This window comes from Schistocerca gregaria, chromosome 1, assembly GCF_023897955.1.
Source record: "Schistocerca gregaria isolate iqSchGreg1 chromosome 1, iqSchGreg1.2, whole genome shotgun sequence".
NCBI lineage: Eukaryota > Metazoa > Arthropoda > Insecta > Orthoptera > Acrididae > Schistocerca > Schistocerca gregaria.
Genome location: NC_064920.1, coordinates 590,257,414 through 590,275,943, shown reverse-complemented (window position 1 = coordinate 590,275,943; position 18,530 = coordinate 590,257,414). Strand labels below are relative to the sequence as shown.

The 18,530-nt window shown below is 37.0% G+C and overlaps 1 protein-coding gene across 5 annotated transcripts in view; it reads left to right on the top strand.

Moving 5' to 3' along the window:
- Positions 1–18,530, top strand: part of LOC126357561 (golgin subfamily A member 6-like protein 22) — a 321,544-nt gene that overhangs the window by 277,504 nt on the left and 25,510 nt on the right. For all 5 annotated transcript variants that reach the window (XM_050007470.1, XM_050007468.1, XM_050007469.1 and 2 more), the window contains one exon: positions 5,336–5,511. In XM_050007470.1, coding sequence (XP_049863427.1) covers positions 5,336–5,511 — 176 coding nt within the window. The remainder of the gene's footprint in view (positions 1–5,335; positions 5,512–18,530) is intronic.

Sequence of the window (18,530 nt, the reverse complement as noted above, 5' to 3'; positions counted from 1 at the left end):
CATGTGTACTGACAAAATAAGGTAACTGGAAGCAGTGACAAATAGTTATGTACAACACAACAATGAATTAACAATTCAGGAGGGATACTTTACTATTAACATTATGGAGATAGTTTTGAAAATTAATGGAATGGTCCAAACAAAATGAATGGGCTCTTTAACTTCCAAATGTTTTTGGAAAAACGACATTTTGTCTATGGAGTGCGTGAGTGACACATTCTTTTTTAAAAATTGTTTTTTTTGTTTATTCATAACACAGTCACATGTTTATGACACAGTCCTAACCGGTTTCGGCCATCATGTGTTGTCTAACTCGTTGACAATGAACGTGTATGCCACCTTTAGCATCTGAAGATGGTGATTCTATGGCCAAAACCGGTTATGACTGTGTCATAAACATGTGATTGTATCTATGAATAAACAAAAAAAAAATTTTACTTCCAAATGTACTACTTCCGAAAGGTAACTGAATATCTAGCTGTACACCTTTAACCTTTGGCATGAGTACAGCAAATAATGTGAACTACATGACATTTCATCTCAACATTAATATCTTTGTTTGGATGGCCATCTTCCACAGTAGCTTCTATATACTGATTGTAATTCGTTTTTCCACCTTAAGAATATTGCAGTTCAACAAAACATGAAACCAGATGCATGTTACTTTTATTTACAAAGCATCATCAGTGATGGTTGGCACTTATGAAATCTTTTTATGAACTTTGAAGTCAGCAGGTTTTTCCAATGTCTTTAGGAGAGGTCGAAGTGAAAAAATCTCTTTTACTTTCAACCTTCATATTTTTTGGCTTTTATGATTTCACTTTTTCTTTTGTTTCAAATTTGTGCTTTGCACTCTATGTTTGTTGCACTTTGCACTCCATGTTTTCTTCAGAGACATTGTATAGTGTTTCACCTGTTTCTCTTTTGGCAAGAAGTCAACTTGTACAAAGTTTTACAAAGGTGAAGTGAAGTACAAAATATACAAAGGTGATTCCTGAAAGCTGAAACTTGTGAAGGTTGAAAGTAAAACCAAATTCTTTTATTTAGAATCCCTACTAATGACAAAACAGCAGAACCTGTAAAAAGGAGCAATAAATAATGCCCACCACCACTGATGAAGTTGTGTAAATAAAAACAAAATGTGTCGGGCGTAACAGACTCTAGAACTACCTATATTTATAATGGAAAAAAAAGAAAACAACACAATTTGTACATCTCAACAAAAGTAGAATTTGAAAGTAGAATAGAGCAAAGGGATTAACATGTTGAACTTGATTAAAGCAGTTCAGAAAGCGTCATCTGGCACCATGTAAAAGTGAAAAGCAGATTCAAACAAGACATGAAAACACAAGATAAGATCACCTATAGATCAGAAGAGATATGGCATAGCATATTTATGATTGCATGTGACAATAAATAAAACTATTGTTTTGTGCAGGAGAAAGTACTATTACAAAAAATTGGTTGTGCTCTATTTCACTGTATAGACAACTGCTAATGAAAAGCTTCATGTGACAACACCAATAATAGAGGAGGATAAAGCCACTAGCCCATCAGCTATGAGACTTATAAAAACTGTGGAAATACTGACAGAAACATGAAATACTTTGAGGACTTGCAATCCCTTTGCTTTCACCTAAAGAAAAAAAAACCAGAATGGTACAAGTAAAACTGAAAAAAAAAAACTGTTCAGAGATATGATACAAATAATGTGCGTTTCACTGGACCCTGAGTAGAAAATTTTGATATACATAATTACTCAATAAATCAAAAACAAACTATTGTCATTGTTCTTACTGTTCTGAATTTTTACAGTTTTAAAAAAATAGCATTTTAAAGGTTGCAATTATTCCATTATAAATTGCCACTACTTAGGTGTAATCTTCAAGAATACAAAGGCAGAAATTAATTTATCCTCATTCATTTTTAGTACAGTCACATCTGCAAACAATAGTCCTAACAGAATCATCTACCTAGTCTTTTTTTACTGAGTGTATAAAGTTATAGTTTGTATTTAAGTTTGTAACAGAGTTTATTTAACTTAGCATAGTCAATAATTAAGAAAAACCTATGCTTTGTCCCTAGACAAAAAGTTCATAGAAGGAATAACCAAGTATTAACAGCCAGATGTACATTTTGAGGCAAGTTGCTTTTGTACCCTATTTTGTGCAAATAGTATTTGTCCTCTGTCACAGCTGTGGAGGTCATAATTTATCTAAAAAAAACTTTCTGTTGCTAATTGCAAGTAATAGTGTGCAAATGATGTTGCTAGTTGCAAACAATAGTGACCAAATGAAGGATCAGTGGAAGAAAGTGCTATCCCTCAATTTGTTAAGGATTAGTCTGATCATACTATTACTTGTATTTTTCAGTGCATCACATTCGGCTAACAAGTTTTACCCTTATGCACCACTAGAAAGAGCATTCTACTGTAAAATTTATTTTGTTTTGTTGTATTTATGTTGTTGTCTTTGACTTCAACCAAACATACAAGTACAACACAAAGCAACTCAAAATGTGCTCTGGCATGTTAGCACTTTCTTTGGCTGACCCCTTCAAATGTTAATCATAATCAGGAAATGTGATAAACTGGAAGAAAAAAGGGCAAAAACTAAATAACCATCAATATTTCTCCACAAACCAGAACTGAGCTACATTCATAGGAAAGTTAATTAAATAAGTTAAAGATAACAAAAACAATGTATTAAATCCATAATTTCCCTAATTTTTTTACATTTTTGTTGTGATCAGAGTGTTGTTTCTTTGGTGAAGCTTTCTTACAGCAGAATGTCACAAAGATACAATTTGTCATAATTAAGACACAAACTCCATTTTTAGCAGCAGCAAAGTGTAATAGTGACTTATTTCATTGTTTCAGCAGTTGTTCAGATAGACAGGAAGATTTCATCATAGGATAATGTCGGTATCAACTTTTCAGTTTTTACAAAAACATAATTTCAGAAGAATTCAACAGGGTCTTGAGGTTATGAAAATTGCTAACTACACAATTTGGTTTGTCTTAAAGGAATAAAATGAAGTCATTTGGTGACAAATTAAGTGAACGCAAGCAACGAAACATTAATTTGATGTTTTTCTCCATCAAATAATCAATTCATACCACTGTGTGATGGCTGGCGTTGTCATTGAGAAGAATGCTGCAACATTTCTTGTTGTTTTTTCTGATTTTGCTGGGTGAAAATCATTTCAGTTTCAGTTCATCTTGGAATACCAAAACAGTTTCCAGCTGATATGAATATGCATAAATTTGTCTCCTGTTACTGTGTTATATACAGATATTTTATGTCATCAGTTAAACTTTTTGAGCAGTTCCTTGCACCACTTGCCTATTTCTTTAGTGTTTCCCAGATTGCATTGAATATGTTGTGAACAGATTTTTTTAAAGCTAAATGTTAATGTAAAATTGAATGTATATCAGTTTTCAGTATGCTTAAGGATTTCTCCATGTCACTGCAAGTCACATTTGATGATTTTCAGTCATTGTGCAGGCAAGCATATTATTTTCTTTTTATTTATGTATGTATTTTTTTATTTTTTATTTTTATTTATTTATTTATTTTTTTTTTTATTTTTATTTTTTTTTTTTTTTGACCTTAACAAAATTTGGGCAGAAACATGACCATGGCAACACTGCTATGAAAATTGTAAAAAGCTATTCTATGGAAACCTCTGTGAAATTACTACTTTTTCCAAAACAGTGTCTTGAAAAGGTCACTGTGGACAAACTACTTGAACAGTTTCTGCCATTATTTTACAATAACAAATGACAATTTTTTACAAAAATAGTAATATCACATTTCAATAACGCAATATACTGCTCATTTTTAAACCTTCAAAGCTCTTACAAGGTTGATCAAGAGTAACTAATCCATAACAAGACAGTTATTGGGACTTAATATTTTGACATAATTGGATTATGACTGCAAGTCACTTTCTGTAGAGATCTTGTGTACCTCAGAAGACACTATTTTCGACACACTGTGTATTGGAGGCTCAGAACAGCTGGTCTATATTCTACTGTTACGCTGTGTATCACACAGACTCATGTTTATTGTTGAGTTGATAACATTAAGATCAGATGATGAATGAAAGGAAAAATGTGCTATCCACAAGTGAATCCCACATTAGTTTGCAGTATAATTCTAATTGTGCTTTTCACTGAAGGGAAAATGGTTTTAAGAATTATTATCTGTTGATAATGGTCATCAGCATCGAACTGTTCTATGGCATTAATTTCTCAGCGGAGAAGGTATACACAGTATGAACTGGCAAGCAATATTTCCAAATATGAAGTCAACAGAAAAGACCTGGGATACATGTGTGAGATGAACCTCAGCCCACCTGCTGCAACCACCAGTGACTCTCACAGAACTCTGCACAGCTCTTTCTCAAGGATAGGTTCAATTGTCAATAGAAGTTTAAAATCAAGTAAAAGCCTGCCACAGTACTACCAAGTATCTAAGGCAACTAGGAGTAGTATAACAATTTTGTTTTTTGGAAGAGGTGTTCTGGGTTTATTACTTTTTTATGTGTATCTTCAGTTTCAGAATGTTTATGATTATGTCATGGTTCCTACGGCATGCAAATTATCCTGTTATCATGCTTTACCTTGCCTGCACCCTTTCGTGAAACCTGTTCAGTAAATAGGCTCTCATTTTCTGAAAATATTAAATGATTGTCATTTTTTATTGACTGTTTAGTTTTACTCATATTTATTTCGAATGTAATTATATTTTCTTTGCAGTTCTGTTTTTCAGAACTATTTAACCAATCCATTATGAAAATAACAGAAATAGTCCAGAATGAATGGATACAGTTTTGATTTGACTGAATGCTTCACAATCAACCCTGCAAGTCACCTATTACCAAAAGCATTTCAGTATAGGTTGTGTAAAATATAAGAGTAAAGGATGAGTCAAGGTGTTCACAAACACCTCTGTGAATGGTACACAAAACATCTGTATTAAAGTGTGTTTTATGGAATGATTCACCCATAGCTTGTTCTGTAACATGAACAATGATGCAATCTTCATACTATTGTGAGAATCATTTCCAGTTATGCATCAGATATTGTTGTCAGTTGCATAAGTAGGCCTCTAAAATTCTCTCTTCCTGGATGTTGTACCCTGATTCAATGTTTTAACTATTCTTTTGCCTCATTTTTAACTGAATTTAGCATACCTTTCTTGATAAAACTAGATTACATTTTCATTTTCTCTCCTTCATGTTTTGCAAAAAAGTGTGAATTCCTTGCTAAGCCACAGAATGCTGTGTGATCATAATATAAACTATTTACAGTCATGCTTTGCTTTTACAGTTGAATGCTGCAATTGAGAATCTGCAATTGTTACTTGACAAGAAAAATAAAGATATTGATGAATTACAAAGGAATGTGGATTTGTTTGATGGTGGTCTCCAGGTTCTAAACAAAGAAATTTCCACTCAAGGGAAGGAAATACTTCGTGTGAAGACTAAAGCACAAAACTGTATAAGGTATTTTTGTTTCACTGTACTATCTTAGAAATATGATTGTCTTCATTCCTGTTTTATAAAATAAAGTTTCTACTTATACTGACATCATGCAAATACTAAAATGTATGCACAGCATAGTGGTTGTGTCAGAAGTAATATGTTGTGTGGCATCCAGGTGTGTTCATATAGTTCTCTTTATAAAGGTTTATAATCACCTGATAGCTTTAAAAATGTCAGTCAATTGATAGTATGACTAATGCTTCAGAGAATGGGATATTTTTTGTGTGCATGTGCAGACACTCAGGCACATGTTGGGGGAATTAACAGCAACATTCTGAGATATTAATTTTTTTCCTCATATGTTCAAATAACAACTCAAATCTGTTTAACCAAAATGTAGTATTTAATCAAGATAAGCCTGCAGGTTTTTGTGCTTGCAAAACTCAAAAAGCAGTCAGTCAATTGACTTGAAATTCTGCAATGTTGCATACAGGTATGCTTATGTTATTGAATACCTATATACACTCCTGGAAATTGAAATAAGAACACCATGAATTCATTGTCCCAGGAAGGGGAAACTTTATTGACACATTCCTGGGGTCACATACATCACATGATCACACTGAAAGAACCACAGGCACATAGACACAGGCAACAGAGCATGCACAATGTCGGCACTAGTACAGTGTATATCCACCTTTCGCAGCAATGCAGGCTGCTATTCTCCCATGGAGACAATCGTAGAGATGCTGGGTGTAGTTCTGTGGAATGGCTTGCCATGCCATTTCCACCTGGCGCCTCAGTTGGACCAGCGTTCGTGCTGGACGTGCAGACCGCGTGAGACAACGCTTCATCCAGTCCCAAACATGCTCAATGGGGGACAGATCCGGAGATCTTGCTGGCCAGGGTAGTTGACTTACACCTTCTAGAGCACGTTGGGTGGCACGGGATACATGCGGACATGCATTGTCCTGTTGGAACAGCAAGTTCCCTTGCTGGTCCAGGAATGGTAGAACAATGGGTTCGATGACGGTTTTGATGTACCGTGCACTATTCAGTGTCCCCTCGACAGTCACCAGAGGTGTACGGCCAGTGTAGGAGATCGCTCCTCACACCATGATGCCGGGTGTTGGCCCTGTGTGCCTCGGTCGTATGCAGTCCTGATTGTGGCGCTCACCTGCACGGCGCCAAACACGCATACGACCATCATTGGCACCAAGGCAGAAGCGACTCTCATCGCTGAAGACGACACGTCTCCATTCGTCCCTCCATTCACGCCTGTCGCGACACCACTGGCGGCGGGCTGCACGATGTTGGGGCGTGAGCGGAAGACGGCCTAACGGTGTGCGGGACCGTAGCCCAGTTTCATGGAGACGGTTGCGAATGGTCCTCGCCGATATCCCAGGAGCAACAGTGTCCCTAATTTGCTGGGAAGTGGCGGTGCGGCCCCCTACGGCACTGCGTAGGATCCTACGGTCTTGGCGTGCATCCGTGCATCGCTGCGGTCCAGTCCCAGGTCGCCGGGCACATGCACCTTCCGCCGACCACTGGCGACAACATCGATGTACTGTGGAGACCTCACGCCCCACGTGTTGAGCAATTCGGCGGTACGTCCACCCGGCCTCCCGCATGCCCACTATACGCCCTCGCTCAAAGTCCGTCAACTGCACATACGGTTCACGTCCACGCTGTCGCGGCATGCTACCAGTGTTAAAGACTGCGATGGAGCTCCGTATCCCACGGCAAACTGGCTGACACTGACGGCGGCGGTGTACAAATGCTGCGCAGCTAGCGCCATTCGACGGCCAATACCGTGGTTCCTGGTGTGTCCGCTGTGCCGTGCGTGTGATCATTGCTTGTACAGCCCTCTCGCAGTGTCCGGAGCAAGTATGGTTGGTCTGACACACCGGTGTCAATGTGTTCTTTTTTCCATTTCCAGGAGTGTATAATACATAAATAATTATGTAATATATAGAGGGGAAATGTTGTTACCAAAAATCTCAAAAAGCTCTTGACTGATTCACTGCATGTTTTTACACAATACTCTAATGAAAATTCTGAAAGACACAGGCTGTATATTTTTAATATATAAATATATATGTAATATATGGAATGGAAACATTGTTTTTAGCAGAAATATCCAAAAGTTCTTCACTGATTTACTTCACATTTTAAACACTTTTATGTTAGGCCTCCTGGCAGACAAGAAGTATATATTTTTTTAAACAATGATGTACAGATTTTCTGTTAAAAAAAATCATTTGTCAGAGGCAGTTTTAACTATGATGGCAGAGCATAGAAGCCTTTAGACACATTCTTTCTCCCATATATATTCTTTGTCATTATCCATATTTTTAGGCATAAACTGTATAATTTCATTTATTTAATTAATTTATTTATTTCTTTTTCCTTGACCCATGTTGTGAATATATCACAGGATATGGAACAAGTCAGTTTTACAAATTTGTTATGGTTTTATGTAAATAGTTCTAACCAGTTACATATTGAAGCATCTATAGCTTAGATTCTATTACAGAAAAATAAATTTTGCAGTTACATAAACATTATAGAAAAAATAAACCTCACTGAAAATAAATGTTACAGAAAATATATTATAGAAAAATAAATACATTTACAATAATAAATAGCAGGAACACAAATACAGATCTAGGAATGTATCTGAGATTTTTAGGTACATTGGTACTATTCATTGTGGTTCAGAGGTATAAAATGACCCTTTCAATAGGAATGGCTTAAAGTTTTCTTTGAACAAGAGCTCATCCTCTATTAAGCACTTAACATGTGAAGGGAGGGCATTAAAAATCTTACAGCTACTGAAGAGTACCCCCTTCTAAATCATAATCAGGTTTGCCTGCTCTTAGTGGACATCGTCTTTTCTTCTACTATCGTCACTATGATACAGACTATTAGGTTTGAAAAGTAGCTTGTTTTTCTTATGAAATACGTCAGGGAGAATATATATTATAGTGCTGCCAATGTGAAGATCTCAAGTTCCTGGGAGAAGTTTCTGCATTTGGCTCTAGTGTGGACTCCACTCATGATTCATATGGCTCTTTTCTGTGCACATAGAACATTTTTGCAAGTGGCTGATTTCCCCAAAATATGATTCCATATGCCATAATGGCATGAAAATAACCATAATAAGCTGATTTAACGGTTTCTGTAAGAACACACCAACATAAAGCTAAGCTGCAGAGTTCAGTCTTCTGCTCAGATCCAGGACGTGATTTGACCAGTTTAGTTTGCTATCGCTATGTAGTCCCAGGTGTTTTGAACCATCTGCCCTAGCTATTTACTAGTCACATAGTTTTTCTTCTATTTCTTCATGTTTAGAGGTTGTGTGAAACTGAATATAGTTTGTTTAACTATAATTCGCAGAAAGACCACAACGTTAAACCCATTCACCATCTCCCAAAAAACCTTATTAAGTTTGTCTATTGAATTATCAATAAATAGTGTAGTGTCATAAGGAAACACGGTGAATTTACAATAGGCTATTTTCCTATGTTAAAAATATAGCTCACATTTTTGTTATTCGGTGTGATTATGACATTTAAATCAGATTTATAGTTAATATTCTCACAAAATATCTCATATGTTATGTAATTAAATCTTAAAAATCATTAAATAATCAAGATTTGCTCACATGATCAAAAATGCTCTGTTAATGTCCGAAACTCTGGTGACATCATAGACTTGGAGTAAGGCGAAGCTATACATGTGTTACAAGAGTGTTACCTGAAGTTACTAGATCTTTCTGTACTTTTTCTGCAAATAGTTTAGCTGTTTAGTGATGGAAAATGTATTTTCAACTTTTAAGTAACAATAGAAAGGAATTTTGTGAATGCTGATAATGGAAATATTGTGAAAATAGATGTATTTATGCTCCACTCGTTTAGAGTGGCGATATGTGCAAGGATGGACATTCTTTTCCCTGCTCCATGCAAAATCATTAAACTCGCTCAAAGGTAAGGAATTGTGGAACTTACAGCTAAGATTGTTGACTATCAGTCTTGAAATACACCTCCAAGCACAACAATATTATTCTTGGCAAATCTTAATGCTGATTTCTGATATTCAAGGTACTCCTCAGAGACACCACTAGAATCATATGCTCTGTGGGGCAATGGATAGCATGTTTGACTTTGAGGAATGGTCATAAACTTTTAAAAGTTTTACTCAAAACATGAAAGTAGCATTAGCAAGAACACAGTGTAGCAGTTCTTTTTGATAGTGGGATGTATTGTGTATAGCTTCACATTAATCTTAGCCTTAGAAATACACAACTAAGGATAAAGGCATATACTTTGTTTACAAACAATTACCTTTTTTGGGAAGCATTGCTAGTAGTGAAGATGTCACCATACTCCCGTAGTACAGTGAGGTGTAGGACAATGAGGTTTTGTATGTGGAGAAGATATAAAGCATGTGCAACATGCAGGTAACACAAACGTAAGAGCTGTGCTGTTTGTGAGTGTAAACTAACGTCAGTGGTTGAAGCAGACTTAACTTCATCTTATATAAGATTATGATACTTCAGAAGCTTAAACAATAAGGATCCTAGCTGGACAGTATGAAGATAAAAAAAAACATTGTTTCTAATAAAGTAAAAAGTGTGTGGTCTCATTCACTAGAAAATTTGAATGTGACTTGTGTGAGCAGCTATTGCAAATGTAAGAGCATGTAAATGCCAAGGAAAACACAATAATACTCTGTTTCTAATCGGTGTGGTGAAGTTTTGAAATTGTGATTGGGTTTTCATTTGAAAGGACGGTCAGTCTGTTTTATAAATGAGTTCAAATATTGTCACTGTTTGGATTTGACCAGTGGCATATGGTTACCTTATTTCAAGAATTTGACAGTCTATTGCTTTACCAACCAAGCTACCAGTGATGTGCAAGGAAGTGGGTTTAATGATAACATTTATTAACAGTTTAATTTTGTCAAGTGACTCTATCCTTCTTTGTAACATGAAAAAACGTATCTTGGAGATTAATTAATATTAACTTCAGAGTACATGACATTTTTAGTGAAGTAAGGGAACTGAAGCTTGACGTGGTGACATTTTGCTGGTACAGTGCAACCAATCTTTATGCACCTTCTCATTCTTTGAAACACTCAAAAACAATTTTTCAAGAGTTTTATGGATATATTTGTACAGTATGGTACTAATCCATTTGCAATCTGTTTACCGAAATGTAAATTCCAAAATAAGGCATCACTGTGAATTAGCTTTATGATGGTAGGAGCAGGGAGTTAGCCTATCAAGTCCCAGGCATCAAATGGCTCGAATGGAGTGTTTTAGTGGGGTTTCAAATTATTTGAATTTCATTTCTGTTTTTTTTTTTTTTTTTTTTTTTTTTTTTTTTTTTTTTTTTTTTTTTTTTTTTTTAAGAATACTGAAATTCAGAAGGAAAAACCCTGTTATGAGCATAAAATAACGTAATTAACCACTTAAGAAGATTTTAAGAAAACAGTCAAATACACTGTTGTCTGTTCAAAGAGGCAGATGAGTAATAAAAGAAAGAAAAAGTAAGGGGCCCAGAAAAGGGCCCTGAGGCACTCCACACATGATGGCACCTCATTCCAATGATGCTGAGACAGTTTGTCCACTATCCAATATAATGTCCTGTTATCTGTTTGAAAGGTATGAATCAATCCACTTAACTGCTGCACCACTTATACTTATAAACATAGCCTTTTGTGAAAGTATTTGGTGACTGACACAGTCAAATGCTTTAGATAGATCACAAAATATTCTGACCATCTTTTTGTTAATAGACTCCAAAGCATTGGCAACCTAGGTGCTAGAGTTTCTCTAGAACATTGGAAAACTTGTCAGTAGTGAGATTAGCAAATAGTTTGCAGTATCTGCCTTATCTCCTTCTTGTACAGAAGTTTCACAACTGTACGTTTAAGACTTTCAGGAACTATTATTTTATTATTTACATTTTATGGCCTTCATTGGACCACTCTAGCCAATTTTATACAAAGAATTTTTCAGTTTCCTGAGCCCAGTACTTCTTCATTCTCTCAGATCTCAGCCTTCTTTCTTCATTGGAAATCTACATCTACATCTACATGACTACTTTGCAATTCACATTTAAGTGCTTGGCAAAGGGTTCATCGAACCACAATCATACTATCTCTCTACTATTCCACTCACAAACAGCGAGCAGGAAAAACGAACACCTAAACCTTTCTGTTTGAGCTCTGATTTCTCTTATTTTATTTTGATGATCATTCCTACCTATGTAGGCTGGGCTCAACAAAATATTTTCGCATTCGGAAGAGAAAGTTGGTGACTGAAATTTCGTAAAAAGGTCTCGCCGCGACGAAAAACGTCTATGCTGTAATGACTTCCATCCCAACTCGTGTATCATATCTGCCACACTCTCTCCCCTATAAGGCGATAATACAAAACGAGCTGCCTTTCTTTGCACCCTCTCGATGTCCTCCGTCAATCCCACCTGGTAAGGATCCCACACCGCGCAGCAATATTCTAACAGAGGACGAACGAGTGTAGTGTAAGCTGTCTCTTTAGTGGACTTGTTGCATCTTCTAAGTGTCCTGCCAATGAAGCGCAACCTTTGGCTCGCCTTCCCAACAATATTATCTATGTGGTCCTTCCAACTGAAGTTGTTCGTAATTTTAACACCCAGGTACTTAGTTGAATTGACAGCCTTGAGAATTGTACTATTTATCGAGTAATCGAATTCCAACGGATTTCTTTTGGAACTCATGTGGATCATCTCACACTTTTCATTATTTAGCGTCAACTGCCACCTGACACACCATACAGCAATCTTTTCTAAATCGCTTTGCAGCTGATACTGGTCTTCGGATGACCTTACTAGACAGTAAATTACAGCATCATCTGCGAACAGTCTAAGAGAACTGCTCAGATTGTCACTCAGGTCATTTATATAGATCAGGAACAGTAGCGGTCCCAGGACGCTTCCCTGGGGAACACCTGATATCACTTCAGTTTTACTCGATGATTTGCCGTCTATTACTACGAACTGCCACCTTCCTGACAGGAAATCACGAATCCAGTCGCACAACTGAGATGATACCCCATAGCTCCGCAGCTTGATTAGAAGTCGCTTGTGAGGAACAGTGTCAAAAGCTTTCCGGAAATCTAGAAATACGGAATCAACTTGAGATCCCCTGTCGATAGCGGCCATTACTTCGTGCGAATAAAGAGCTAGCTGCGTTGCACAAGAGCGATGTTTTCTGAAGCCATGCTGATTACGTGTCAATAGATCGTTCCCTTCGAGGTGATTCATAATGTTTGAATACAGTATATGCTCCAAAACCCTACTGCAAACCGACGTCAATGATATAGGTCTGTAGTTAAATGGATTACTCCTACTACCCTTCTTGAACACTGGTGCGACCTGCGCAATTTTCCAATCTGTAGGTACAGATCTATCGGTGAGCGAGCGGTTGTATATGAGTGCTAAGTAGGGAGCTATAGTATCAGCGTAATCTGAAAGGAACAGTAGCGGTCCCAGGACGCTTCCCTGGGGAACACCTGATATCACTTCAGTTTTACTCGATGATTTGCCGTCTATTACTACGAACTGCCACCTTCCTGACAGGAAATCACGAATCCAGTCGCACAACTGAGATGATACCCCATAGCTCCGCAGCTTGATTAGAAGTCGCTTGTGAGGAACGGTGTCAAAAGCTTTCCGGAAATCTAGAAATACGGAATCAACTTGAGATCCCCTGTCGATAGCGGCCATTACTTCGTGCGAATAAAGAGCTAGCTGCGTTGCACAAGAGCGATGTTTTCTGAAGCCATGCTGATTACGTGTCAATAGATCGTTCCCTTCGAGGTGATTCATAATGTTTGAATACAGTATATGCTCCAAAACCCTACTGCAAACCGACGTCAATGATATAGGTCTGTAGTTAAATGGATTACTCCTACTACCCTTCTTGAACACTGGTGCGACCTGCGCAATTTTCCAATCTGTAGGTACAGATCTATCGGTGAGCGAGCGGTTGTATATGAGTGCTAAGTAGGGAGCTATAGTATCAGCGTAATCTGAAAGGAACCTAATCGGTATACAATCTGGACGTGAAGACTTGCCCGTATCAAGCGATTTGAGTTGCTTCGCAACCCCTAAGGTATCTACTTCTAAGAAACTCATGCTAGCAGATGTTCGTGTTTCAAATTCTGGAATATTCCATTCGTCTTCCCTGGTGAAGGAATTTCGGAAAACTGCGTTCAATAACTCCGCTTTAGCGGCACAGTCGTCGACAACAGTACCATCGGCACTGCGCAGCGAAAGTATTGACTGCGTCTTGCCGCTTGTGTACTTTACATACGACCAGAATTTCTTTGGATTTTCTACCAAATTTCGAGACAATGTTTCGTTGTGGAACCTATTAAAGGCATCTCGCATCGAAGTACGTGCCAAATTTCGCGCGTCTGTAAATTTTAGCCCATCTTCAGGATTTCGCGTTCTTCTGAACTTCGCATGCTTTTTCCGTTGCCTCTGCGACAGCGTTCGGACCTTTTTTGTGTACCACGGGGGATCCGTTCCATCTCTTACCAATTTATGAGGTACGAATATCTCAATTGCTGTTGCTACTATATCTTTGAATTTGAGCCACATCTTGTCTACATTCGCATAGTCAGTTCGGAAGGAATGGAATTTGTCTTTTAGGAAGGCTTCTAGTGGCACTTTATCCGCTTTTTTAAATAAAATTATTTTGCGTTTGTTTCTGATGGATTTGGAAGAAATGGTATTGAGCCTAGCTACAATGACCTTGTGATCACTAATCCCTGTATCAGTCATGATGCTCTCTATCAGCTCTGGATTGTTTGTGGCCAAGAGGTCAAGTGTGTTTTCGCAACCATTTACAATTCGCATGGGTTCGTGGACTAACTGCTCGAAATAATTTTCGGAGAATGCATTTAGGACAATCTCGGAAGACGTTTTCTGCCTACCACCGGTTTTGAACAAGTATTTTTGCCAACATACCGAGGGTATTGTCTGTTTGTTGATTCTCATTTGTAGTCTGGTTTGTTTGTCAGTGAGTTTCCTGATTTTGTCAGTTTTGTTTCATAGGTCTTCCAATGTAATATGTAGCTCATCCATATCTTCCTTGATTTCTGTAATCCACTTAATGTTGCGCTTACTATTCCACAATTTTTCTATTATTCTTCTGATGATCCTGTTCTCTGGTGTTCTGATTAGATCTCCTAAAAATGAAATACCTTTCTTCCTGATTATACTCATTACCAGTTCTATTTTCTTGTAGACTGTTTCATTTGTAGCTAAACTCCAATGTCCATCTTTATGGTACAATTTGTTGATGTGCGTTCTGATTATTCTTCTCTCTATTTTGAGAATTTTGTCTATTTGTGCAGTGTTCGTTGTTTTGAAGATGGTTTCACTTGCATATTTTATTTCTGGTTGAGTGACCATTTTGTAGTGTTTTAGTTTTGTTGCTACCGACAGACTCTTTTTGTTGTAGGTGTGATATTGTGCTCTAGTCAGTTTGTTTATTCTGTTATGCCATAGGTTTTCATTGAGGTTACATTTATGATTTCTCCCACATATTTAAATTTATCTACAATTTTGATTTCTTGGTTTCCTATGGCAGTTTTGTTAATAATTGGTGGGTCAGTTAACATGATGACTGTTTTTTCAAAGGATATTCCAAGACCAATTTTCTGTGATATTTCCTGTAGTGAGATAACTTGTTGTTTGGGTTCCTGAATACTGTTGCTCAAGAGAACAAGATCATCAGCAAATCCTAGACAATTTAAACTTATGTTGTCTTTGGGTCTTCCAATTTGTATGTTCTTTGGGTTAGTCTAGTATCATTCGCTCATTATGTATTCTGAAGCACAGTTGAACAGCAGGCGCACCAAACAATCTTCTTTCCTTAAACCTGTTTTAATGATGAATGGTTCAGAGAGTTCCGCCCTGAACTTTTGGTAGAGTGTTGGTTAAGGAGAGTTGTATCAGTTTGATTAATTTGTATGGAGCAGGAAATTTCTTAAGATTTTTAACATTGAAGGTCTATGGATACAGTCATATGCTTTTTTAACGTCCACGAAGGTTATTACAAGGGGTTTATTTCGTTTCGTGTAATATGCTATGGCTAATTTTAAAGTGATGATCTGTTCTGCACAGCGTCTCCAAGGTCTGAAGCCTCCTTGGTATTCACCTAATTCTTCCTCTAGTTGCTCTTTGATCCTCTTGTGTAGGATTGTGGAGCAAATCTTGTAAGAGCAGTCTAAGAGAGAGATACCTCTGTAATTATCTGGGTTGCTTTTAACTCCTTTTTTGTGAAGTGGTGGACTATGGCTGGGGTCCAATGTTCAGGAAACTTTTCTGGTATCCAGATTTTTGTTAGGGCTATATGTAAAAATGTTCGAACTGTATCATTGGCATATTTCCACATTTCTGCAAAAACTTGGTCTTCTCCACATGCCTTATAATTTTTCATCTCTCTGAGTGCTGTTTCCACCTCTTGGATTGTTGGAGGATGTATGAGATCAGGTGAAGTCTTGATGGGTGTGTCTGTATTAATTGCTAAAAGTTCCTGGGGTTCTTCACAATTCAAAATTTTACTAAATGCTTTTGGCATGATTTTGGCATTTTCCTTGTCATTATGTGCCATTTTTCCATCTTCCCTTTTAAGTGTTAACGTGGGAGGTGCAAATTTTTGTAATTGTTTTCCGAACATTTTGTAAAAGTCTCTGGAATAGGTTTTATGGTAATTTTCTGCTACTGACTTGATTAGAGCTTTCTGTGATTGTCCCTTGGTTTGCCTGATAATTTGTGCAAACTTTTTCCTGATATTTTTTTAGGTTGGTTGCATTTTCTTCTGTTTTGTGTGTTTGAAATTTTAACCATGCATGATATCTGGCTTGCTTTTATCTCCTTTTTTTGTAGAGTGGGTGGATTATGGCTGTGGTCCAGTGTTCAGGAAACTTTTCTGTTAACCAGATTTTTGATGCGCTATGTGTAAGGATGTATTTTGTCGCATTCTGGGTTTCACTAGCCTTGTCTTTTATGTGGGTTCAATGGGGCTAAATTTTCTATTTGTTGCCTGAGAATTTGAACCAGTTCTTTTAAATTATCTGTCAGTTTTATGCTTTGTGTGACTTTTCTATATTTATCGTTTCTAATTAATTGGTGGGGATCGAAGTTCCTCTTTCATTTATTGCACTTGGTTTCTTTTTTAGTGGTGTGAATTTAATTTTGATTTTGAGAGTGTCATGATCTGAACCTGTATCTAAGCCCCTTAATACTTTAACACTGTAAGTTTCTTTGTTGAAGAATTTGTCCATAAATACATCATCTAGTTGTCATCCTCCTTTTATCCAATCAGGATGTTTCCAAGTTTTAAGTTTGTTTGGCCTCCTTTGGCAGTATGTGGACTTTGAGATTAGAATGTGTTCCCTACAGAGTTCAACAAGTCTTTGACCATTCTTATTTGTTTGCTTATGTTGAGCCCATTTCCCAATGATTTCCCGGTATTTCTTTTCTCTTCCGAGTTGGGCATTGAAGTCCCCTAATAGGATATTAACATTGTTAATATTTACTTGCTTTATTGTTTGGTCAAGGAGATCCCAAAACTTTTCCACCTCTTTCCTCGTCTTTGTTAGAAAATTCTTTTCATTAGTAGGGGCATGGGCATTAATAATGGCATAAATTTTTTTGGATGCTTTTAAGCTCAAAGTTGCAATTGTGGGGGAGATGGCTTGAAAATTGATGATCAAATTTATTATTTTCACATTGACTATAAACCCAGTTCCAAACTGGGGACATTCTTTCATAACCCTTATTCCAGGTTTCCCATTGTAAATTCTGTAGCCTTGTGATTCGAATGGTTCTTCTGTAGTATTTCTCATTTTCTGGAGTCCTGCTACTAAAATTTTCTGTTTATCTAATTCATCCGTCAAATTCATTAGTTTTCCTGCTTCAAGTAGAGAATTAATATTATGAGTTGCAATGTAGTTGATCATGTTTGATCCTTTTCTTATGAACTGGCGTAAGTATGGGTGATTGCCAATGCTCTGACTCATTGACACCTTCTAGGTGGCTATCCACCAAATCCGATGTAGCTATCTCCTGCACACTTGGACAGGATGGTGGAAATTTTTTCCTAAAAGACCTTTCCATGGTTGACTTTCGAAGGTAGTTAACCTTGGGTGGAGCAAGCTCCGATTTATTCTTTGCTTAAGTGATGCATCAAAAATGTGGAAAAAAATTTTACTTAAAAATTGCTGCAGTAATATTTTAATAATTTGCTAGATATGTTGTTAACTCCAGTAGAGTCTTTCCTTTTCAATGATTTAATGAGTTTTTTTTTTAATTTCCGGAATAGTAACTTGTTACTTTGATCTGTTGTACTGTGCTAGGTACACTGGCTTGCAGAATATTAATGGCTTAATTTATTGAGCCTTGTGATCTAATTTGTTCTGTCGCTGTTGAAAAATGTGTTGAAAACATCACAAATTGTTTTTGGATCACCAACAAAATGATTCTCATGTTTTATTTTTATATTTTCTCTGCAAACTGAATGTCCTTTTCCCTCTTTCCTCCTTTACAAAACTCCAGATAGTTTTTGCTTTGTTAATTGAGTTATCAATTTCTTTCTTCAAGAACATGATGTTTCATGCCTGTATGGTTTTGTTAAGAATTTTATTGTACAATTTGTAATACCTAACATTATTTGGAGCATCTGATCTCTTGGCTGCTGCATAAACCTCTCTTTTCATTCTACAAGAAATTTTGATGCCCTTAGTAGTCCAGCAATGCCCTGTTTTGTTTTCTTCCTCATAGATGGTTTTCACAGAGATAGGAAGGTTTTATTTCTGTCTTATTCGCTTATGTGTGGAATTATACTATAGACTATATAATGTGTATTTGCTATAAGACTAAACAAGGCTTAAGTCAGAGGGGGGGGGGGGGGGGGGAGGAGAGGAGGTGAACGGAGTGGTGGGAGGAAATGGACATAGAGAGCAGAAAGGAGGAGATTGA